At 48.8% G+C, this 25,163-nt stretch overlaps 1 protein-coding gene across 1 annotated transcript in view; it reads left to right on the top strand.

The window, feature by feature from the left end:
* LOC147670596 (immunoglobulin superfamily member 3-like) overlaps nt 1-25,163 on the top strand; it is a gene marked incomplete at its 3' end in the record, with an annotated part of 334,245 nt that overhangs the window by 174,033 nt on the left and 135,049 nt on the right. The window contains exons 4-6 of the mRNA XM_086948140.1: nt 17,522-17,929; nt 22,312-22,701; nt 24,250-24,651. Coding sequence (XP_086804266.1) covers nt 17,522-17,929; nt 22,312-22,701; nt 24,250-24,651 — 1,200 coding nt within the window. The remainder of the gene's footprint in view (nt 1-17,521; nt 17,930-22,311; nt 22,702-24,249; nt 24,652-25,163) is intronic.

Raw genomic sequence — 25,163 nt, 5'->3', positions numbered from 1 at the left:
GTTTTTAAGCTATTTCTCGAGCAAGGCATTGCCAGTTATTTGACCGAGGGTACAGAGAAGGAGACACTATTTCCTGTAGACTGGGCATAAATGAGCAGGGAAGCGGCAGAGTGGCCCTGTGTGAAAACCAGAGGGAGTATATGGTGCACTGATGTGCACGTGGCGCGAAACAGCTGAGACTGCAAATTTTGGGAACTCACACTAGTTGAGCTTTCTATGTTTCGTCCTATACATATAAAAACACGTGTGAATTTGTAAAGCACAGTTTCCTTCACTGGGGCATCTAGGCGCTGAATAACTGAGTTTTTTTCTCAAAATCACTGATACTCTTTTGCTCGACATCGGAAGATTGAAAGGTTGCCCTTGCCTCCTGTGACTTGAACCTATGACCTTGAAGTCAAACAGATTACTAAAAGGATGAGCCTGTTTTATTATGCTGTGACGCTGCATATTGCACATCAAACGCTTGTTCGCTTAATACATATCAGGTTATTGTAGGCGGAACTCTGTCAACTGATAATTCTTTACTAACATAACATATGTATTTGTAAAGCGTACGTTCACCCCCAAAGGGGTATCTTGGTGCTGAATAATAGATGTTTACTGTTACCCAACTCAATGATACTCATTTTATCGACCTCAGAAAGGATGAAAGACTGAGCGGACCCACCTGGATTTGAACGTGTAACTACAAGGTCGAACATGGGTCCCTGTAGTGGATGCATTAATCCATTGAGCCACCAGACCAGACTGATATGTATTTTAATGTCTGGAATTGTGTGGCGCTATAAAAATAATAAACCCAAAGAGAGGGCGGAACGCCCTTGGTGTGAAGGTGAGAGGGCGCCCTCGCCATGGGTGTACAAAGAGAGGACACCCTGACCACTGGTGTACATGAGTGTAAGCGTGTACATCAAATACTGCAGACCGAACAGGGGCTCGCAGGAGAAGTACAGACATGCATGTGAATTGAAGGCCTGTCTGATCTTGGACACACAAGAGAGTGGGCAGCCTGCTTCTGTGTGCGCAAGGGAGAGTCGAGCTGCGCGATTGCAGGAGGGCTGCCTCATCAGTGGCGGGGAGGAGACAGGGTAGAAGGTACACGGCGGACCATCTGTAGACAAGACGCAGACGCACGGGTAAATGGAGATTGTGCCTGGGGTGAAAGGGAGAGGGGGTGCTGGTGAATGAACATGTTATGCAGCAGAGAGATTAAGATGAGAGGGAAGGAGAGAGGACGACTTTACCTTATGTAGACACGAGACAGACAGACGGAAGGCAGGCGTACCTGTCACTGAGGAGTGCACACAAATTTAAAATGGGAACAGGTGGGGTTCACATAGGTGTAATGGGGAGGGGAGAGCAGGGTAGACATTGGTGTGAGGAGGAGAGGTTAGAATAACAATGGTTGTATAAGAGAGAGAGCAGAGTGAGCATGGATGGAGTAAATGTGCGTGTGAGAAAGTCAGGGCAGGCTGATCACAAGCGTGCATGGCAGGGTTGACTGCACACTGATGTACAGAGAACTGTGGACAGACTGAACACCGGTATGAGAGAGGGGTATCTGCCCAAGAATGATGTGAGAGCCAGAGAAGCGAGAGCCTGGGTGAAGGTAGTGACTGGGGCAGAAAGATGAGAGGTTTTAAATGTCTGCAAAGTGAGAGTGGAGCGCGGAGTGGGAAAAGACCGTAGACAGATTGTAAATGTGTGCACCGGGAGAGTGAAGTGCAGAGGGCCAGAGGACTGTAGACGGGTTATAAATGTGTGCAACGGGAGAGTGAAGAGCAGAGGGCCAGAGGACTGTAGACGGGTTGTAAATGTGTGCAACGGGAGAGTGAAGGGCAGAGGGCCAGAGGACTGTAGACCGGTTGTAAATGTGTGCAACGGGAGAGTGAAGAGCAGAGGGCCAGAGGACTGTAGATGGGTTGTAAATGTGTGCAACGGGAGAGTGAAGAGCAGAGGGCCAGAGGACTGTAGATGGGTTGTAAATGTGTGCAACGGGAGAGTGAAGAGCAGAGGGCCAGAGGACTGTAGATGGGTTGTAAATGTGTGCAACGGGAGAGTGAAGGGCAGAGGGCCAGAGGACTGTAGACCGGTTGTAAATGTGTGCAACGGGAGAGTGAAGAGCAGAGGGCCAGAGGACTGTAGACCGGTTGTAAATGTGTGCAACGGGAGAGTGAAGAGCAGAGGGCCAGAGGACTGTAGATGGGTTGTAAATGTGTGCAACGGGAGAGTGAAGGGCAGAGGGCCAGAGGACTGTAGACCGGTTGTAAATGTGTGCAACGGGAGAGTGAAGAGCAGAGGGCCAGAGGACTGTAGATGGGTTGTAAATGTGTGCAACGGGAGAGTGAAGAGCAGAGGGCCAGAGGACTGTAGATGGGTTGTAAATGTGTGCAACGGGAGAGTGAAGGGCAGAGTTCTCAGCTGTCCTCTTAGCGTCGTCACCAGGCCGTGTGGAGGACCGTGGGGACGCCAGAGGGACCCCGGGACCGTGTGGAAAGGTGTGTGCAGGACCGTGTGAAAAAGAGTGCTGTGGGGACCCCACAGAGCTGGGGCGGGTGTGAAGTCCTTGGAGGGCCCCAGAGCTGTGTGGAGTTCGTGGACTGTGAGCAGCAGCCACAGGGCCCCCCAGCATGTGAGTGCACGCCCCTTCACTGCCCACACAGTGTGGCAATAACATTACTCAGGGTACCACACACTGACCTGCCTCTTGGCTCGCATAAAGTATTAACTCAGTGTGGTACTCCTTAAGTCTGGCAATGTGGCCTCGGCTTACCCAAGATATACGCACCTTATGAGTTTGCCTAGAAGAATTTCAGGCTGAGAAGAGGCGGAGCCCCACAAACACAGGGTGTGGTTACATTCCCTGCTTGAAGTCAGGTGCAAAAGGAGTGGGGGGTATTGAAAACATCCAGATTCTAAATAGAAAAGCCCCCCTTTCGTTTAGAAAAGAGTTGGGACACGTTAATAAAAAGTGCACTTGAGCAGTTTCAGTCACAGGCTGACCATATGGTGACCTTTCACCTCCGCTCCACCCACAAGACCCTCTCCACCCCTCCTGAGGGTGGCACAAAGTCCAATGCAATAGGTCTCGCATTTATACAAGTTTATGCTATTGGCATTGTAAATGACAATGCCTTTTATTTATGTTTTAATAAAGACAACAAAAATAAAAGGCATTGTTATGTGCCCTTCTTATGTCTTGCTTCTATTGTCTCTTACCTACTGTATTTTTGATCTTTCGACCTAATATTCGCTTCTTCTTTGTACATTTGTTCTAGGTTTCATTCTTTTACATGTTGTTATTCTTTGTCTTTCAATATTTAATTTCTTTTTTCTTCTTACTATGTTCCTGAAACGCTCCTTTTGCAGTTTATTGCACCTTTTTTAGTCCACATTATACCACTTCTTTCCATTTATTCGTTCTTGTTCATTGTTTGTTTGTATGTTTTTTGTCATTCTTTTCCTATCAGGTTTTTCTTCTTATGCTGTTTCTTTTTAGCTCTAATTCTAATGATTTACTATGTCTTTAGCATCTTACTTTTGAGAGCATCTGCAGCTGACATGACTTTGGGATTTAATCACTAGGGGCCCGATTCACAGAACTAACTTAAGACAAAATCCTAAACTTACTACCATTTTGGTATTCACAGAAGGCACTTACTCATTTTGGCATTCACAGAAGTTAGGACTCCTACCTTTAGGACTCCTAAATGCCTTCTGTGAATACCGAAATGAGAAAGAGACTTCTGTGAATACCAAAATGGTAGTAAGTTTAGGATTTTGTCTTAAGTGAGTTCTGTGAATAGAGCCCTAGAACACTTGTTGCTCATTCCTCAATCGATATTCCAATTTAGATCCGTTACTTCTAGTCGTTCCTTGAGGGCTGGTCACTGTTTTGATGAAGCAGTTTCGCTTTTTTTCACTGAAAGAATACTATGAATAAGGTTTTTTCGATACAATATTGTGGCATAACTATCATTTTTGGAATATCATTGATTTTCCTTGTTTGCATTGTTTTTATAACCTATAAATAAACATTTTAAGAGGGTGAGGCTACCCTGTTACTGCTGTGATGTCATCGTTCTCCCTGTTTTCTGTGCTCTGGACTCTGTTTCTCTCTCCCTGTTCTTCTGTGCCCCTCTCTCCCCCTCCCGTTCGTTGTTTCTTGCTTTCTTTTCTCTGTCTTTTCCTCCTTCCTATCCGGCTGCTGCGGGTGTTTTTCTTTGTTCTTTGTGTGTTTTTCCCTCTGGTTCAAAGCCGCAGGGCTCCAGGGAGGGTCTGAAAATACACTCGGTTCGCCCGAAGGGAATGTCTGGAAAGGAACCGAGGTTGCAGTAGACAAAGAGACGAGCTGCGCCGGGATCCGAGCAGTTCACCCATGGCAGCTGTGTATAACCCTGCGCCTTGTGACCCTCTGCACACCGGGCCTCGGATTGACCCCGGAAGGGAACTCCGGACCCTTGAGGTGCTGGGGGATAGATCTGACCCCTAGGGAGGTGCTTTCTTGTGTCCAGGAGCCCTGGAAACAGGGGCTTGTTTCTGTTATTTACAGAAGCTCTGTTTCCTGGTTGTATGAGACCCTGTCAATAAGTGTCGTTTGTTATCCGCTGTTTCTTTGTGTCTTTCGTCTTTGTCTTGACTCCTGTGGAAATCTGTATGGTCTTGGCAGATCTAACAAGCATTGGCACAGCCAATAGGTCTCGCCTTCCGGACATTATAAGTGTTTAGCCAAGCAGGCTCCAGGGCTGGATAGGCTACTAGGCGTTTTGATGTGCTGCTGACAGGGCTGGACTGGGAAGCAAAACTGGCCCTGGCAAAGTGCTCGCAACCCCCCCCCCCCCCCCCACCCCCTCCCCCTTGGGGTTGGAGGTGCCGCCGAGCTCTTTGCTGGGACCGGTTTTCGGCCGTTTTTTGTTACAGAGCCGATTTTGCAAAAACGGCCCTGTAACAAAAACTGCCCCAGGGGCCCAAAACCGGTCCACACCCTTGCGGCGCACCGGGGGATTGCCCGGTGCCCGCAACGGCCAGTCCGGGCCTTGCTGCCGAGCTGGGGGTGGATTTCGTTGATGGTGGCCTACGTGTGCTGAACAACATTCTTTTTGCTATGTTTATTTTGAAGAACATGCAGGTCCCCATCAATGAAATCAGCCCCCACCGCAGTGAAATCAGCCCCCAACTCTGCAGCACATCAAAACGTCCGGTAGCCAGTCCAACCCTGCAAGCAGCACATTATCACCCACTCGTATGCCCACCTACTCCAACAACACGAAGCACGCTGGGACCAATGGGGCCGATCTTATAAGATGAAAAGTGAACAGACGAGGCCTGCTCATGGTGGCTACAAATAACAGAGCTGGAAAAAGCAGAGCATCAGGCATGGGTCAACTTGAAATCTAAGCAGTCTGTGGAAAGAAAACAACTGTCTAAGACAGGCAACAACCACAGACGCTACCTGCCCTGTTGGTGCTCGTGCGCTACAGTGAGGGGGGAAAAGATGCTCGGAGGGTGGTTAAATAGCAGTTTTAGTGTCAGTAGGTAAAGGTTCTCAGGCGAATCCAGGCTGTAAGCCCAGCAGGTTTGCAGCCGAGTCCTTGCATGTGCAGCACAGTAGCCCCCCACCCTGGAGAATATATCGTACCCAGCCTCAGAAGACCGCGTGGGCCAATCTGATGTACACACGTGGCACTAGTGCGTGCACGCTAATGTGGAGCTATTTGACATCTCTGGGGTGGGATCGTGGGCCGGATTGCAGGGCTGCTCTTCTCGTGGAGGAGTTGGTAGCCAGTGAGTCATTACTGGCATTAGTTTCCTTGGAGCCAACTCGCCACATATAATGAAGAACACAACACCCTCGACTTCTCCCAATCCGGCTTCAGAAAAAACCACAGTACGGAAACCGCCCTCCTCGCCGCAACAGACGACATCCGCACCTTACTGGACAAAGAAGAAACAGTAGCCCTCATCCTCCTCTACCTATCAGCGGCGTTCGACAGTCTCCCACCGCACCCTAATACGCAGACTCTACGATGCAGAATCCAGGACAAGGCCCTCGACTAGATCTGCTCCTTCCTCTCCGGCAGGACGCAGCGGGTCAGACTCTCCCCTTTCCTCTCGGACCCCACACCTACCACCTGCGGAGTCCCCCAGGGCTCCTCCCTCAGCCCGACGCTCTTCAACGTCTACATGGCTCCACTTGCCCCCATCGTCAGAATCTACGGACTCAATATCGTGTCATATGCAGACGACACCCAGCTCATCCTCTCCCTATCCAACGAACCCAACACCGCCAGACGCAACTTTCGAGAAGGCATGGAAGCCGTCACCAAATGGATGAAAAACAGCTGCCTACAACTAAACACCAACAAAACAGAAGTACTCATCATGGGCCCAAACCCCGATGCCTGGAGCGACACCTGGTGGCCCACCGCCCTCGGAAACCCGCCAACCCCCACAGACCACGCACGCAACCTGGGAATCATCCTGGACTCCGAGCTCAAAATGGACCGCCAGATCAACTCTGTCTCATCTTCCTGCTTCCACACCCTCCGCCTCCTTCGTAAGACCTTAAAATGGATCCCCCTCGAACACCGAAAGACAGTCGCTCACGCCCTGGTCACCAGCAGACTCGACTACGGCAACGCACTCTTCGCCGGAATAAACAAAAACCTCATCCGCAAGCTACAGAACATCCAGAATGCCGCCGCAAGACTAGTCCTCAACCTGCCAAAACACTGCCACTTCTCCCAGCACCTGCGCACACTCCACTGGCTCCCCATCGAGGCGAGAATCACCTTTAAGATGCTCACCCACGCACACAAGGCCCTCCACGGCACCGGACCAGCATACATGAACAGCCGACTCAAATTCCACGCACCCCAAAGGACCCTACGATCAGCCCAGCTTTCCTATGCCGTTGTCCCCCGCACCACAAAGACCAGATTGGGAGGCCGCTCCTTCTCCTTCCTCGCGGCCAAAGCATGGAACGCCCTTCCGCTCCACCTCAGACAGACAACATCGCTCCCCATCTTCGCAAGAAACCTCAAAACCTGGCTCTTCGACAGACCCCCTCCTTGATGGAATGGAACCTGCACCCCCCCTCCCCCCCCCCCCCACCCCTAGCACCATGAGACCCTTATGGGTGAGTAGTCGCGCTTTAACAAACTCCCGATTGATTGATTGAGCGCTGGCTCTTCCCGGGCCAAAAGGGACTGCAGTATGATTCTGCTCCCTGTGTAGCACTTACACTCAAAGAACGCTAGGTGGTGAACTACTGTGTCCTTCATATGTTTCTGTGTTGTTTCCATTGTTCAGTGAGATGTTCTTTTCTCTACTAGCTTATGATCATTTTTTGTTTTGTTTTAGAGTCGTTTCTCCTTGTGTGCAGCACTTATATTGGATTAGAAGCAGAAATCTTACGTATCCCAGATCTATGCGCGAGTAGCTCGTCCACTCCAGGGTTTTACTTTGCATTCTGGGATTTGTTGTCCAGTTTATCCCATTAAAAAATCGGGACCACACGTCTCAACATTGATAGATGAATCATGGAATGGGTGAGCTACGCTTGCTGGGCCTGGAAAACCTGAGCGCTAAGAGCAAAAGAGGAGAAATGTACACGGGTTCTTCTGTGACATTAGTACTTTGTCACCCAAAGTTTGGCTACGAAAATGATAAAGGCGATGTGTGTTTTTCGTTGTTGTCCTGAACGGCTTGGAGCCTGAAGGGGGGGAGAAAGGGTATTAGGGGGTACAAAGCAAAGAGGGGGTTGAAATGAGTTTGGGGGAAAGGTAGGGGATGCAATGAGTGGGGTGGAGGACCGTAGCGTGCATTCCTACCGCAAGAACACTGCAGCATGCGAATCATGCCGTGCCCCACCTACTCCTTTTCTAATGCAGTACATTGCGTGGGAATGGGAACTGATTTACTCCTTTAGTTAATCCTCCAACCTCCTACCTTACGTCCAACCATTCCAGTTGGAAGCAGAGATTTCTGGGCATCTAGTCATCAATACAGCTCAGAGTGGGACACCTGCTCCACGGCACACTTAAGAAGGCGGGTCCCAAAGTGCGACCACTGGCGGCGACAACTTAGCCATTCTCTCTTCAAACTGATAACATCCAATCGATTGAGTAGAGCAAATATGTTTTTCGCGCCGCCACAAACAGTAGCAGGTGTTAAGCAGCGTTATCGCTAAAAACCACCCTCAAGGTATTAGACGGAAGGTGGTATTTTATTCAGTAACCCCATCCCAAAAATCAAAGATTGCATTGTGCATCGGCTGTCAGAACCAGTACGACTTTAATTTTACTCGCTTAGCAACAACCTTTGTGAATTATCACTGTGCTGTCATTAAGGGTAAATAGCCCTATATTTGAAGGGTGTGTGCACAACACCTAAAACCCAGAAGGTCGAGCAGCGGGGAATGGTCAGAATGCAGGGGCTATTTTCTTTCTAGAGGGACTCAAAATTTCATCGAACTGAGCCAGAGGACGTTCGGGTTAAATTACATTTTCGAAGAAACCTTATGACTGCAGTAGCTTACCATGTCTCCTAACAATTGATTGCAGGCCTTCGAGGGTCTCTGAACCCCAACCATTCCGCGTTTGATCTCCTTTACCAGTCTCCCGTAGAGGCGTAGACAAGGGGGGAAAGAGCACTGGAGCCCCCTGCACTAGAGAAGGGCCTGTGAACGTGGTTTTCAGTGAGCGGAGCACCCCTGTTGCAGCAGACGGTGATCGGAGCACACTAGCTGGTGTTTTCCGGCTATGGCCATGGAGAAAATGAAAGGGAGCACTGAGCAGATTTGAAGGCAAAGCGGAGCACCAGGACTGTTAAAGGGGCAGGCCCCAGCCATTCGGAGGGGGGTATAAAAGAATCGCAAGTTATAACGTAAAGGTTGAGGAACCCACCAAAAAAAGATAAAGCACCGCAGACTTCAAGCAAGAGCCAAGCTCAGCCAGGGAACCAAAACACAAATACTTATAAGAAGTGTTCGTTCAAAAAAAAAAAGGTCCAAAGACATGAAATACATGGGTACAAGTGAAAGAGGACACGTCCTGCAGCGATACTCCATGGGAGTTAACAATTGTGAAAAAGGTAGGACAAACCTGAAACATCAACAAATCATTTGCAACGTTTTTTAAAAGACACGAACATAAGCTAATCAAAAGCTGTGGGCCGACTGTAAAGCCACAGAGTATATACAGCATGTCTCGAAGACAGTGCATGTGGCTGCCTAGGCTGGACGTAAAAAGGTGTTGCGCACATTGTGCCGCGGAGATGCCGCCCTCCCTGCAGGGGGTGCACCCTCCCTCCCTGGCGCTTCTTTCGACCTCTCACACCTGTGTTTCATGCCTTTTAACATGCATTGCAAGTGGCTGTCCAAGGAGCAAAGGACAAGAGGTTCTTGGTCCATTCAGAGATGATAAAAGTTTAATTTGTGCTCTGTTGCTCACCTCGCTGTGTGCTTCTGTTTAGTCTTTAGTATGGTGCTGCCAACGCCACATTCTCAGGGTGCTTAAGTGAAGAAAAGCACCAACCTGAACAAAACGTATGCCAGCTAAAGGACATTAGAACAAGCATTGGCAACACCAGCAGGTCTCACCTATACAAGATATTTTGGCTTTGTAAATAAATTTTTTGCAATGTTGTACAAAATGTGCCAACTGGTAATCGAGAGAGAAACATGAATAAATAAAAGAGTAATAAAGAAATGCAATCCAATTTAAAAAGCACTTTCAAGATATTGCAACCACAGAATTACCTCATCAGTAAAGACCAGATGACCTTGTTAGTGAATAGGTTTCAATCTATCCTCTCTTATTGCATTATGGTGGCTTGGAATTTTGTCTCTAATGGACTCAAGTCAAGTCAAAATTTCCAAGAAATAAATTCTTACAGAAATATTGTACATTTCCCAATGTATTAACCTATGTATTAAAAATAAGAAATTACATCAAATCAGCAATACATAGCGCTTAATTGAATCAATTCCACCAGCACGTCATCGACCTAATGAATACAAAAACAGTGTGAAATTTGAAATGTCTTCTCACTAAAACTCAGTAAAAAGTCAACAGCCTGCTATCATATACCTATTTAAACATTTGAAAATTGTGACAAATTGACCAGCGGCGTGCAGCTCAGTTTGTCGACTAAAACATTATAAAGTGCAACATGCAAGGCCAAACTGTCTCAATCCCAAGTATCCTGTTTGACCAACCTACATGAGAGTGCCAGGACTCTTATCAATGAGTCCAGTCATCCCCTGCCCTACAGAATGGGTTAAGTTTACATGACAACATCCTAGGAGAAATGTCTCCTTTAGTTTCTTGAGAGCTGCAACATATTCTGGATTGAAAGATGCCCACTTTCTAAATTTTCGATGTCCTGTGAATTGTATAATATCTGGTTTTAGATATGGCGCAAGGGATTTCGGAGAGTTGCGCGGAGTTTGTCATTATAAATGTGATATTTCGGATTGATGTAATCAATGTATTTATTTCTTCCATGTTTTAGAGTAGCCAAGTTGTGCTAAGAATTTACTGGAGATACTAATCTCTATATTTCTGATGCTATGTGACCAATGTTCCCTCTAGTTTTTTTCCTCCCTGTGTGGCCATAAAGGTGCTCCCTGCACTGCAGCTAAGGCTGCATGCGCCGAAGACCAGCAATAACTTAATATGCAAGCACGTGCCGTGTCCAAGCTACCAAAATCAGTAGCATTGTAAGGGCGTCAGGGCCCCTAATGCCAACCAGTAAAGAATGCCCCCTCACCTCTTCGACTGGTATTAAAAGACACTCACTTGCATTCGCTTGCAGTAGGAACACAGACCGTCCTAATATTGACAAGTGCTTGTTTACAAATTAAGATCCAGCTTTACTAACACTTGGCACTGAGTTTGCATCACAAAAGAGACACAAACCCAGCACACAGTGTGGGATTTACTGTCCAAAGCAAGTCATGATGTGTGTGGGAAAGTTGCCCTCAGAAACGGAAAGCAGAAGTTTGCCCCAAAGGGGCGTACCGTGGGTAGTACATGGGCATCCACATGTGGGTTTAGAAGCAAATGCCTTTCTATTAACATTTATAGACCTGGATTATAGCCAAAAACTTCCGTCTCCTTGAGGCAGGCAACTGTAACACAACTTTTAAAAGTCGCCATATTTGTTTTTCTTTGCATATGTGTTGCACTGTGCAGCACACAAACAGTGGGAAAAGTCTCAAAGGATATTTTCTGTAGATAAAGGCTCCCCTTCCAGTACAGTGTCTACGCTTGACAGAATGGTCACACCCTTGGACTGAGCTCAGGGCCACTAGAATTATGCAATTCTGCGGTGTGGCCTTTTCCTCATAACGTTGGATTTGCCAAGTGTCAAACAATCTATCACCTGCTGGATAATCTGCAGACTTTAACCCCCAAAGATAGTTTTTTGCACAAATGAATCAAAAGTTACCAAAACTGCGACTACCTGTATTGCTGCAAAGTGGAAGACCCCTCGCAAAGGTTGACTGGTCACCTTTTGGCTGCTAATTTGTGTATTTTGGTGTTAAATTGGTGCATTTGCCCAGACTGTTGGCATGTGTGAAAATGACAACATAATAGAGTAATATTGTCCAAAAAAGAGCATCTTTTCTTGCCGCATAATTCGACCCTGACACATAATTTGGTCCTCTTCTGCCTCACAATTACAGTGACCCCGACTATGGTGCAAGATAGAGGTGGGCGAGTCCAATAATTAAAAGCTACAGCTAAGGTTGGCTCTGGGTCTTAAGAGCCCATTCAAAAGCAGAGCCTTGGAAATATGCTGCATGTCATTCATGCAGCACAGATCATGTTAGAATATGGTAAACATTCAAATGTGGACGCGTTTCACCTTACTCTGGGCCACTAGAATTATGCGACTCTGCGACTGCAGCTTTTTCCACAAAATTCTAAAAAAATATTTCTGCCTCCGACACCCACCCCCCTACTTCCTTAGAAAAACAATGCTATTAGTAAACTAAAAAGCAAGTCTGGGATCAGGTGTAACCTATATATGGCCCAGATTCTAATTATCGATAGAGCAACTTTGTAGGCTATTAAATCAAACGCAAAAGATGTTTTGAAGATTGCAAAGCCTATTCTCACCTCATTTGCGAAGATGAACAAAAAGGAGGCTCAATTAACATTTATTCGTAGTTATGTATACCAAACTCCACCGGAAAGTATGAGCACGCTTTACCCGAGCATCAAGACTGGAACCTGTTTCACCAGTTCCAGAGTCGGCAGCTCTGGCAGTAATGCCACATACTCACCTTCTCTTGGGTGTGAAACACAATCATACACGTGTCTGTTTTACACGGCCTCTTACAACCTCTTGAAACAGTACGATCTGAAATCGGAGAAACGGCCCCTTTCTGTTTGATAAATTTGCTTAGCCTCCTGGTGCACAGCCAACCATGAGAGTTTTCAAACCTTCCTTTCAAACCGCAGGCCCTGGGAGTGGCGAGCTCACTCCCAGAGAGAGTCTAGGCACTGGAAGAAGGAAGGTTGCGCGTGCGCTGAAGCGCGCAGCCAACAGGGAACATAGTATGTGACCCAGCTTTGGTAATCTTTATATAAATCAAGTTAGATCAGGATCTTGGAGTCTACCTAGTTGGATAAAGTGATGTTTATCTTTAAAATATGCACAACTCTAAATTATATTAGCCAAATTTAGTCTGCATTCCGAAAAACGATGTGGTGTAATGCTGCAGCCGCAGAAACACCCACATTATACCGATCCTCCCAGTATGCCACAATAAGATTATGGATGAGTTATTAATCTGTACATTGAGTTTGTTGTCTATCACACGGGGAGCTTGGACAGAATCTCTCAGACCACCTCTGGAGTGTGGCCTGTGGAAGCTGCGATGGGTTATAATCTGGACCACTGGAATTATGCAGCTGGGGAAAGCTAAATTATGTGGCAGAGTTGGTTAAATTGTTCTGCAAGAATGGCAAATGATGCAGCATAATGCAGCACATTTTGTGACCGTGTTAGTTCACTAATGTGTTATTTTTACAAATGTTGGTGCTCTCTAGGCAACGGTTTCACCTCGTTAGTATCTGTTTAAATAATAAATACAGCAATCTGCGACTGGAGGACCAGTTATCTTTCCTTATCTTGTCTTAGGAAATGAAAGTGTTTCTAAAGTTATGTGCTGCAGCATAGCTTATTTGTGTATTTTCTTTTGCCTCCGTTAGCTTGTAAATAAATGATGGCCCTTTATTTAATGCAATGCAGAATGTTAGTTCTCTCTCAAATAAAATGCATCCCAGTGCTGCTGTTGAGGAGGGGGCTGCATGTGAAGGTCGGGAGGGCCGCATGTGGCCCCCGGGCCGTACTTTGAGTATCACTGATCTAGTCTATGATCTATGTTGGTCTGTACGGAACAACGATCGCTGGTGTACCATGAAGTAGCCGGTCCACTAGAAGATATAAAAGCGTAACCAGTTGTGAGAGTAGTTGTGAGAGTAGCTTGTACTGTGAGATTAGGGGCCGCATGTACATAGGTTTAATTTTGCAATTTCCTTATGACACATTTTTGCTATTCGCAATTAGGAAATCACAAACACCTATATACTAATGTGTCTTTGACACATTTAGCCATTCCTAATGGGGTCACAATTGACCTACCTCATTAATATTCATGAGGTAGGTCGCAATTTGGGAATCACTAAAAACACAGGGATGGTGGCCTGCTGGCCTCAGCAAACCCCCATGTCTGTTTACTTTAAAATAAGCCAACTTTTTTTTTAAAATGCAATCCGTTTCACCTAAAGGAAAACAGGATACGTTTCAAAAAGAAAAATGTAACTTTTCAGTTTAATTTTTTAAGAGCAGTCAGTGGTCGGTGGGACCACTGCCTGCTCTTATAAAACGTTTTCGCAACCATTCACAAAAGGGAGGAGGGTCCCTGGGGACCCCTCTCCCGTTGGTGAATGGGTTACCACCTACTTGAAGTAGGCGGTAAAATGCAATAGTTTTGCAACAGCATTTGTACATAGCACTGCGAGTCGCTATTATGAAGGGATGCAATTAACACGCCCTTTGCTAATACCGAATTGCTAACCCAGTTTGCGATTCGGTGATAGATTACCAAATTGCCAAATGGGTTTGGTGCATATGAAAATGCATTTTTCTGGTTGCAAATGACCCGATTCTCCAATCGGCCCTCTTGCGACTGAAAAAAACCTACGTACATGTGGGCTTTAGTGAAGTTCAACAAATCACTGCTATGGTGAGGCAATGAGGGAGAGCTCTGTGAGTTTGGAGTGACTTGAGGTGGTAGGGGGGATGGTTTAGGTAGATGGTGACTTTGCCCCCGGTGCCCATCAGGTAGATGGTTCACGCCCCGAAGTCCCCACCTTATAACTATGAGGATGGAAATGGGCAGCGTTCCTTCTGTGAGGCTGGAGGTTCTCTCCCAACACTGCTCTTCGGTGGAGACCAGAAGCAGGCGAGAAGTTCTTTGGCACATGTGAGGCGTGACTGAGGGAACGCCCTCCACTTGTGCACATGAATTCGTTTATGTACAAATTGTACAATGACCCGAACAAGTTTGGAAGGGCGTAGGCGTGCCTGGGGAGACTCTGGCATTTATTATATATAAGTAAGTGTTTGGGAGTTGCACAGTCCTTCACTGGAGTGATAATAAGAGAAAGAGGCCACATTTGGCATCAGTTCAACCCAAGAACATGTTCCCAAAATATACTTGTGCCCCTTCAATAAATTGCATCACCAGAGCAGGTGATTTTCACGTCAAGGGGCTTTGGAACAGCCTAATGAGATCAGTGATCTAGTATCCTTTCTAAACAGATTCAGGGAATAGTTTCTGTAGTAGCTTTGGAAGAACCAGTGCTCTGAGATGGTAATGTTTCAGTTTGGGCCTTAAATGGAAGGAGTGAACGAAAGAGTCCGACTGAAAGAGCCGTCTTCTCCTTATAAGCTCTCACTTAGACAGCTTTTTTTCCCTCTGTTTTGGCCTCAACCTCTAATTGTTTGTCTTGCCAAATAAAATTGGGGATTCTAAGCACCAGCTATCCTGAGGTACACTTCACAGGGAATCTAGTACGAGATGGATCTATGAGCGGTCTATTGTCTGACGGCCTCTTGTAGACCCTACTACAAGTTACGATGGGCTTAGGGTCTGCCTACTGCTGGCCCTTGGATGACTTTCTTGCTGCTGTCTTTGTCCTGCTCCATAATCAATGGCTTTCCTTCCTCTTCTCTTGTTGGTTCTTCTCCCGGAGCATAGCTTCTGTACTGCCCCTTTGACAGAATGACTTGTATCCTTCCACTGCTCACGATAGGGGAACTGCTTTTTTAGGTTGAGCACTCGAGACCTCTTGTATTTACTTTAGTATAAACTAATATGTGTATGTACTTCGTGGGCTCTGGAGATCAGCCCTAGAACTTATCTGCTTCCGCTTAGGGACTTTTTTCCTGTTCAACTGCCTCTATTTAACTGTCTTGATAGAAAACGACCAGTAGAGGTCAGTAAAATACCAGAATTGCTTTCTGCTTGTTTAACTGCCTCTATTTAAGTGTCTTGATAGAAAACGACCAGTAGAGGTCAGTAAAATACCAGAATTGTTTTCTTCTGAGTGACTTTCTGTTTTTTTATTTTTCTGGCAATTGCCTCTATTTAACTTTCTTGATGGAAAACGACCAGCTGAGGTCAGTAAAATACCAGAATCACTTTAGCATTATCCAGATTCCAGTCCATAGAAAAGGCCGTCCACAAGTACCCCTAGACAATAATTTTTTTTGCAAATCTTGTATTTTCAGTGATATGACCACCGAAGTCCCTGATTTTATATCAAAAACAGAGCTTTGGACTATACCATTTCCCGCTGAAAGGCAGTATATCTCTCCATGTGTTCCCATACCTGCCATGTCACACAGTTTGGTGCTTACTTTCCCTCCAGGTTAAAGAACAGTAGATGTTTCAGCACCCAGGCTAACGTGCTGCATAGCTAAATACATTTAAGGTCCCAAAGGCGGGACCAATTGCATTGCAAGTGCTTGTTCTTCCACTTGAAGTAATTACAGCGTAGAGGTGTTTACTTGTTCTTTCCCTTGTGTGTTGCAAACCTTACAAATTCCTCGCTCCCTCACCCGGAGGAGTGAGTTGCTCCCTCCCCCTCCCCACCTCAGCTCACCTATTGCTTTCCCCAACTCTTTATTTATTTATTTACTGCACCCACTCCATATTGCCCCCCCCCCCTCACTTCAGCTGCATCCCCACCCCCTTCGTGGGCACAGGATCCAGGGTCTTGTGATAAAAAAGGAGGATTGTTCTCAGGTTTCAAAGCCATGAGTTGGCATAATCATAATGATGACATCACTGGAAATGACATAACGTTGGTCTGTTGACCTCGCAGCATGACAAAGGCCCTGACTCGGAGGGAATGACTCAGATCATATCATGAGATCAGTTATGTAAACGCGTGATAGCACTATGATGCCACACTAATGGCAATACAGCGCTATACTGTTGACGTAACCCATCGCTGAGTCATGGCACACACCCAGACAGTGCCTGTGATCTGTAGGTGCCGCCAGCAGCGCCTGTGAAGCGTCAGGACACGGTGGCCTCTTCCTGCTCTGGGAATTCACTTCCACCTCCTAATAGGCTCAAACTGCAGTTTCCCTAAAGTAGCAGAATGACGTGGACCAATCTGCAGGCTGTAGTGTTGCTGCGTGGGCAGGAAATGACGCCACTGCCTAGGAAAATCAGTAGTGTCTCAAGAAAGAGGGGGCTCTGAGGCTTTTCTCTTAAATATATCATAAAATGTTAGCTAGCCAGCCGCTGATGATGTCATTACCTTTTTCTGACGTCACAGGGTACATGCAAGACAGTGATGTCATCATAGAATGGCTTTTATAGGTGGCAGAAGTAATACTTTTACAATATTTCGGCTATTTTCGCATGTAAAGCAATTGTTTTCTTCCAAAAACATCATTGGACGAAATGTGTGCCCACCACCCGTGACGTGTCTTCATCTTTGTTTTTCCCCTCTGTGTTGGCGAGAGCAAGCGAAAACTGAGATATGCACTTCCCAGCTTCCAGTGAATAAATGTTTGTCTCTAATCAGCACCACTGAACTATCATTTTAAATTGTAATGAATTTTTCACTCTTTGACTTTTTATTGGTTTTAACCCCTTGCCTGTGGTGCTGATTCCCCCGCTGTGCTGGGGTATGGGGGGCGCGCACAAAGCCGCTGTGCTCGTGACGAGCTCAGCTCGTCATGAGCCACGGTGGTCGTGTGCTCATGACGAGCTGAGCCTGTCACGGCCACACCCGTTTCTGTAGAACGCTCGCACAGCAACGGAATTCGCCCCACGTGTGAGCGTTCTAACAGACGAGCTCAGCTCGTCATGAGCATGGAAGGGGTTGAATATGGATGTTTTATCAATTTTGGAATATTTTATTGCAATGGTTTTAATTAACTATGCAAAATAAACTTAAACTTAAACTCTGTGTTTCAGTGATCCCGGATACCCTGAAGGTGGCGTCGGTCCCTCAGACCCTGAGCAGGGTGGAGGGGGACTCGGTGGAGGTCAAGTGTGACGTGTCCAGGGTCACCGCGCAGCACACCCACCTGTCCGTCACCTGGCACCGGCAGAAGGATGACCAGGCAGTGGAGGTCATCTCACTCTCGCGAGACTTCGTGCTGAGCTCGGGCGGGGCCTACACCCACCGGCACGCCTCAGGTGACGTCAGGCTGGACAAGGTGGGCAACACCACCTTCAAGCTGACCATCTACAACCTGCAGCCGTCGGACCAGGGCGAGTTCTACTGCGAGGCCTCGGAGTGGATACAAGACCGGGACCTGTCATGGTACCCCATGACCAAGAAGAGGTCCAGTGGGACCATCGTCAACATTCAGGCGACAGGTAAGGGTCTGTGAGGGCAGCAGGTGAGGGTCTGTGAAGGACACATGTGAGGGCACAGGTGAGGGTCTGTGAGGGTCAGTGCAGGCAACAGGTGAGGGTCTGTGAGGGCCGCAGGTGAGGGTCTGTGAGGGCCGCAGGTAAGGGTCTGTGAGGGCCGCAGGTGAGGGTCTGTGAAGGACACATGTGAGGGTCTGTGAGGGCACAGGTGAGGGTCTGTGAGGGTCAGTGCAGGCAACAGGTGAGGGTCTGTGAGGGCCGCAGGTGAGGGTCTGTGAGGTCAGCAGGTAAGGGTCTGTGAGGGCCGCAGGCGAGGGTCTGTGCAGGCGACAGGTGAAGGTCTGTGAGGGACACGTGAGGGACACATGTGAGGGCCGCAGGTGAGGGTCTGTGAGGGCCGCAGGTGAGTGTCTGTGAGGGCTTCAGGTGAGAGCTGTACTGTCTGTGAGAACCACAGTTGAGGGCTGCACTGTCTGTGAGAACCACAGGTGAAGGCTGCACTGTCTGTAAGAACCAAAGGGGAGGGCCACAGGTGAGGGGGTATACAGTCTGTGAGAACCACAGGTGAGGGCTGTACTGTCTGTGAGAACCACAGGTGAGGGCTGCACTGTCTGTGAGAACCACAGGTGAGGGCTGCACTGTCTGTGAGAACCAAAGGTGAGGGCCACAGGTGAGGGGGTATACTGTATGTGAGAACCACAGGTGAGGGCTGTACTGTCTGTGAGAACCACAGGTGAGGGCTGTACTGTGTTTGAGAACCACAGGTGAGGGCTGCATTTTCTGTGAGAACAACAGGTGAGTGTTGCACTGTTTGTGAGAACCACAGGTGAGGGCTGCACTGTCTGTGAGAACCACAGGTGAGGGCTGTACTGTCTGTGAGAACCACAGGTGAGGGCTGCATTTTCTGTGAGAACAACAGGTGAGTGTTGCACTGTTTGTGAGAACCACAGGTGAGGGGCATACTGTCTGTGAGAACCATAGGTGAGGGCTGCACTGTCTGCGAGAACCACCGGTGAGGGCTGTACTGTCTGTGAGAACCACAGGTGAGAACCACCGGTGAGGGCTGTACTGTCTGTGAGAACCACAGGTGAGGGCCACAGGTGAGGGCTGTAATGTCTGTCAGAACCACAGGTGAGGGCCACAGGTGAGGGGTATATTGTCTGTGAGAACCACAGGTGAGGGCTTTACTGTCTATGAGAACCACAGGTGAGGGCTGTACTGTCTGTGAGAACCACAGGTGAGGGCTGCACTGTCTGTGAGAACCACAGGTGAGGGCTGTACTGTCTGTGAGAACCACAGGTGAGGGCCACAGGTGAGGGGCATACTGTCTGTGACAACCACAGGTGAGGGCTGTACTGTCTGTCAGACCACAGGTGAGGGCTGCATTTTCTGTGAGAACAACAGGTGAGTGTTGCACTGTTTGTGAGAACCACAGGTGAGGGGCATACTGTCTGTGACAACCACAGGTGAGGGCTGTACTGTCTGTCAGACCACAGGTGAGGGCTGTACTGTCTGTGAGAACCACAGGTGAGGGGATACAATCTGCGATGGCAAAAGGTGAGCGTGGGGTGTACGGTCTGTGATGGCAACAGGAGAGGGATGTATTATCTGTGAGGGCAACAGGAGAGGGGTGTGTGACAGCATAGGGGAGGAATGACCCCCACAAAAGGTGAGACGTGTGCTATTAGTGCAGAAAGAGGGTGCGGAAGTACCATGTGTGCAAGCAACAGGTGAGGAAGAGGTGAGGGCCGGAGCAGCACCCAGGCCATGACACCTGGAGGGAGAGGGCCGGAGCAGCACCCAGGCCATGACACCTGGAGGGAGAGGGCCGGAGCAGCACCCAGGCCATGACACCTGGAGGGAGAGGGCCGGAGCAGCACCCAGGCCATGACACCTGGAGGGAGAGGGCCGGAGCAGCACCCAGGCCATGATAGCTGGAGGGAGAGGGCCGGAGCAGCACCCAGGCCATGATAGCTGGAGGGAGAGGGCCGGAGCAGCACCCAGGCCGTGATAGCTGGAGGGAGAGGGCCGGAGCAGCACCCAGGCCATGATAGCTGGAGGGAGAGGGCCGGAGCAGCACCCAGGCCATGATAGCTGGAGGGAGAGGGCGGGAGCAGCAAGCCAGCCATGACACCTGGAGGGAGAGGGCCGGAGCAGCACCCAGGCCGTGATAGCTGGAGGGAGAGGGCCGGAGCAGCACCCAGGCCGTGATAGCTGGAGGGAGAGGGCGGGAGCAGCAAGCCAGCCATGACACCTGGAGGGAGAGGGCCGGAGCAGCACCCAGGCCATGACACCTGGAGGGAGAGGGCCGGAGCAGCACCCAGGCCATGATAGCTGGAGGGAGAGGGCCGGAGCAGCACCCAGGCCATGACACCTGGAGGGAGAGGGCCGGAGCAGCACCCAGGCCATGACAGCTGGAGGGAGAGGGCCGGAGCAGCACCCAGGCCATGACAGCTGGAGGGAGAGGGCCGGAGCAGCACCCAGGCCATGACACCTGGAGGGAGAGGGCCGGAGCAGCACCCAGGCCATGACACCTGGAGGGAGAGGGCCGGAGCAGCACCCAGGCCATGATAGCTGGAGGGAGAGGGCCGGAGCAGCACCCAGGCCATGACACCTGGAGGGAGAGGGCCGGAGCAGCACCCAGGCCATGATAGCTGGAGGGAGAGGGCCGGAGCAGCACCCAGGCCATGATAGCTGGAGGGAGAGGGCCGGAGCAGCACCCAGGCCATGATACCTGGAGGGAGAGGGCCGGAGCAGCACCCAGGCCATGATACCTGGAGATTTAGGTATTCATGGCCAAAAGGGCCCCAATTTGGGGTGAGTGCAGTGCTTAATTTGTAAAAAATGAACATTTCAGGGCTTTTCTCTGAAGTCCACTGCGTCTGCAAAACCTGTTGCCCCTGTCAGCGTAGCCAAAGACAGTACCAACTACGGACAAAACTACGGCCATTGTACTCCTAAAAGTGTGACAATTCAGGCTATTCCAGGCCCCCAAAGCTATAAGAATGGCCTGAGCAGCAGGTATTATTCTTTGTTAATGGATATAGACTCATTAAAAACTGTTGTTGCGCTCATCTCAAAATTGGATAGACAGCGCCACCGTGTGTTGGATTGTCAATAGAGCCGGTTCTGACAATTAAGTGCCAGTGCTGAGCACCAGAAATCACTAGCTCAAATTAAGCACTGGGTGAGTGGACTAAGTGGGGAACAGTATAAGCAAGCCGTGATACCCAGAGGGGGCAGTTTTAGATATTGACTCTGTGGGGAAAAGTTTTGCGATAAACGTGGATGTATATTTGACGCAGGATATGATGCTCATGTCCAGGAAGTGATCTATAATCAGGTTAGCAGAGGCTTGGGTTGTATTTTAGAGTTTAATGCTGCATCCTACGATGAAAGGCTTCTCTAGCGTATACAGAGCCATGCTAGGTGTCGGCGCCCTGGTCACTGTACTGACGTCTTAGCTGCATGGCATAGTAACCCACATGCAGGTGAAGGGTGAAGTGCACTGAACAGGTGGGCTTGGGACCCTTGCAGCAGCAGGAATGTGTCTCAGACATTCAGTGGGATGTTAGTGCCAAGCTGCAGGTCTCTTGAGTCTGGCAGCATGAAGGTGAAATACAGGTCCATGGTTTAAACTTAGACCTAAGGCTAATGGGAAAAGCTGCTCTTTATAATAGTGTATGGAATGCACTTGTCACTCCTTCCTCTAAGTGAGTCAAAATACACAAAAATAATCTCACATGCAGAGGGTCCTGGGGTGTGGTGAATAGTTTAGGTGTGTTAGTACGTGTGGGCAACAGGTGAGGGATGTCCTGTTTCGACAGCAGGTGTCATATCTGTAGCCATGTGTGGAAGGTGTTGTCCTCCATCTAAATTTCGATTCTATTGATATAATTTATAAAGCGCAGCGAATGCCCAAGGGTGTCTTGGTGTTAGCGTATGCAAGGGGAGCGACAAAGGAAGGATATAAAAGCCCAGAACCAGTCATCGAAGTAAATCCTGGACTAATACTGTAGCGCATAAAGCCAAGTTTTCAGATGTTTCCTAAAGCATGTCAAGTTAGACTTATTTTTTTAAAAACTGGATGGGCAATTCATTCCAGGGGTTACATGTTAAAAAGGCAAAACTTCTGCCCCCCCCCCCCCCCCCCCCCCAGGAATATGTAATTACTGTTATCTCTCCTAAAACAGCCTGCTATCTAATTTTGCCATGAACAACTAGATATATTCTGACTCTGTTTGGCTGCTGGTCCAAACTCCCTAGCAGCCACATCTCGTCCCTGATGTCATGTTTATGTGTATGTTTAGGGAATTTGTTAAGCACACGTATACCAAAAGGTCTCTTGGTGCTAGTCATCATGTTTTTAATGTTCCTCTTCATAGATCGAGACTTCAACGTGCGCCTAGAAACCGAGAAGAGGTCCTATGCTGCCGGGGAGTCGGCCGAGCTCAGGTGTATCATCGATGCTCAGAACGTGCCGGAACGTTTCTTCGCCATCTCATGGGCCTTCAACAGCTCCCTGATTGCCAGCCTGTCGCCAAGCGGCGTCCCTTCCCTCAACGGCGACTTTGCACAGCGTGAGAGCCTGGGCCAGTTGAAGGTGGCCAAGGAGAATGACCACGTCTCGGTGCTGAAGATCTTCCGGTTGCGCCTGGAGGACAGCGGCAAGTACAACTGCCGTGTGACGGAGCGCGAGCGGTCAGTGACGGGAGAGTTTGTCGATAAGGAGAGCAAGAGGCCGAAGAACATCCCCATCACCGTCCTTCCGCTGAGTAAGTACACACTCAATGTATGCTCTTCTGGTCCACAGGTCTGGAAGGATGCTGGAGCATCCACATCTGCTGATGGTCTTGAGCCGAGAGGGAGGTCATCAGCCTGTTGTGGACTCGGGCCACAGGATTGTGCCTTTTGGTGATCACAGCAGGATTAGGATTAGGATTACATGTATGTGCTGTTTCTAGTTCTGGGCTTTCATGTGATAAATAGTCTTGTTTTCCTGCCATTGACTTAAGTAGACTAACTCACCTGTAAAGAATGATTTGTAGGTGAAACGTTTAGGGCTGGGGGGGGTATCTGCAGTGACTTGGAGTGATGCGGTCACCCTAAGAGAGTTGGAAGGATTTTAAAACCCGGTCAAGGGTGAAATTTGTCACTCCTGATGCTGGTTAATCGGCTGCTTTTCTGGGCCCTGTATTTCTATGCTCGGCCTTGATAAACCTTCCTCATGTATTCAACAGCCTTTCCACTTCTTATGGGATCAAATATGTTTACTAAAGCCCTCCCTTCTCACAATTTGTGCTTATACAGACATTTCTCACATCATGTTTGCTTGTCTTCCCCTCTATTTCCCTGCAGCATATTCCTCCAGTGGAATCCTCACCCCCTTAGGTTGTATCTTTGCCCCTTGCCCTTTCTCTTCCTTCTTGCGCCTTCTACATTGCTACCACTGCATCCTTTGTGCTTCAGACCATCGCTTTGCAGATGATGAACCTTCCTCTGCTTGAGAGCACTCACCGTTGATATCAAAGGCTGATCACACATGGAGCCACCACCATCCTTCATGCTCAACCTGTCCTCCATCCTCAACACCACCTCCAGTTTCATCTATGGTACCCCCTTTTATCAGTGACAAAGCCCCCCTCTCCATGTCTGCCATGCTTATCTCTGCCTCCATCAGGTCAGTTCCATACCATCTCCTTGACCTTTAAACGACCCGTCCCCACCTCCCCTTCCACTCAGTCGAAAAGCTCTTGACCGCCCTCATATTACATAAGCAAGACTCTCCTACACTCCTTCTTACTTCCTACATAAAAGGTCTGACCGTCGCCACCCAGGCGCTGCTCGCATGTAGAGCCTCTGCCTTGTATGGCCTAAAAGCAGAATGGTACACCGTGGAGCAAAGAGCTCATTCGAAGAACCTGGACTCCAAACCATCAGTGGGGGCACCCCTTCTTGCCTCTGTCAGACCATGAGCGCCACTCCTAGTCCACTTAGATCCTTTGCACAACATGGCCTCCTGCCCTGTTCCAGATTCAGCCATTGGTTGTTCACCAGTGCGCCCTCCATCTGGAGCGAGCCACATCCCACAGCACCTTCCACACTAGGCCCTGAGAGGTGACAAGCTATAGGGCTCAGATAAGCATCATCTGCAAACTGGCTTCGAGGTCCTATGAATAGAGACAGTCAAGAGTAGAACTATTGAGTTGTGTCGACTCCCAGGAGTAGGACTGGGTACAGCTTGTTGTCTGGAAATGAGTCCAGAGCAGACATTGATCGTGGTACAAATGCTTCCTCACTGAATCAATTCTTTATGCCCACAGAGACCAGCATCTCCGTCGATGTCTCCACCAACACCAGCTCCATCCTGGAGGGAGAAAGTCTACGCTTCGCTTGTAGGGTCCGCTCTGTGGACAACCCTCAGAGCCGCCTGTCCGTGGCCTGGCAGCTGATAGACAAGCAGAACCGGCGCAGTGACGTGGTGTTGTTGGACCGAGAGGGCACCCTACGGCCAGGACCATCCTACCAGGAGCGCGGTGGCTTCGGAGGCATCCAGATGGAGCAAGTGCGGCCGAATGCCTTCACCCTGGAGATCTTCAGCAGCCTCAAGTCCGATGAAGGCCAATATGAGTGCCGTGTGGCCGAGTGGGTGCTGGGTCCAGACGCAGAGTGGCAGATGATCGGGGAACGATCAGATAGCACCCCGGTGTCCATCACCGCACTTGGTAAGTAGACATCACTATGCTGACTCATGAGTAGAGCTGCTTAGAAAGGAAGAGAAACCTGGAACATAGAAAAGCATGCGAAGCGAGAGAAAGAAAGAAACAGTAAGAGAAAGCCTGAAACAGTGGGGAAGGAAGAGAGAGAACCTTGAACTTCATGAAACAACAGAGAGGAAAAACCTAGAACAGAATGTAATAAGAGAAAAAAAGAGAGATAGAACCTGTAAAAGAAACCGCGGAGGGGACAGAAATAACTTAGAACAGGAAAGAAGAAGGGGAGAAAGAACTCTGAGACAAAAAGGAGAAAGACAAAACTGAGAACCTGGAACAGAACAGTATTTGGGGTAGGGGAGACCTTGGACTGAGGGTATTCAGGAGGACCCAAGAACCTGGAAAATAAGGGCTGCGAAAGAGACCGGAAACAAAAGTGAAGCAGGGAGAAAAAGAGTATCTGGAAAGAAAGCCATGGAGGAAAAACAGAGAGTGTGAAGCAGAAGAGATGGAGAATGCATCAG

This window comes from Lissotriton vulgaris, unplaced genomic scaffold (genome assembly GCF_964263255.1).
Source record: "Lissotriton vulgaris unplaced genomic scaffold, aLisVul1.2 SCAFFOLD_953, whole genome shotgun sequence".
Taxonomy (NCBI): Eukaryota; Metazoa; Chordata; class Amphibia; order Caudata; family Salamandridae; genus Lissotriton; species Lissotriton vulgaris.
This window is presented reverse-complemented; position numbering and strand designations above follow the sequence as displayed.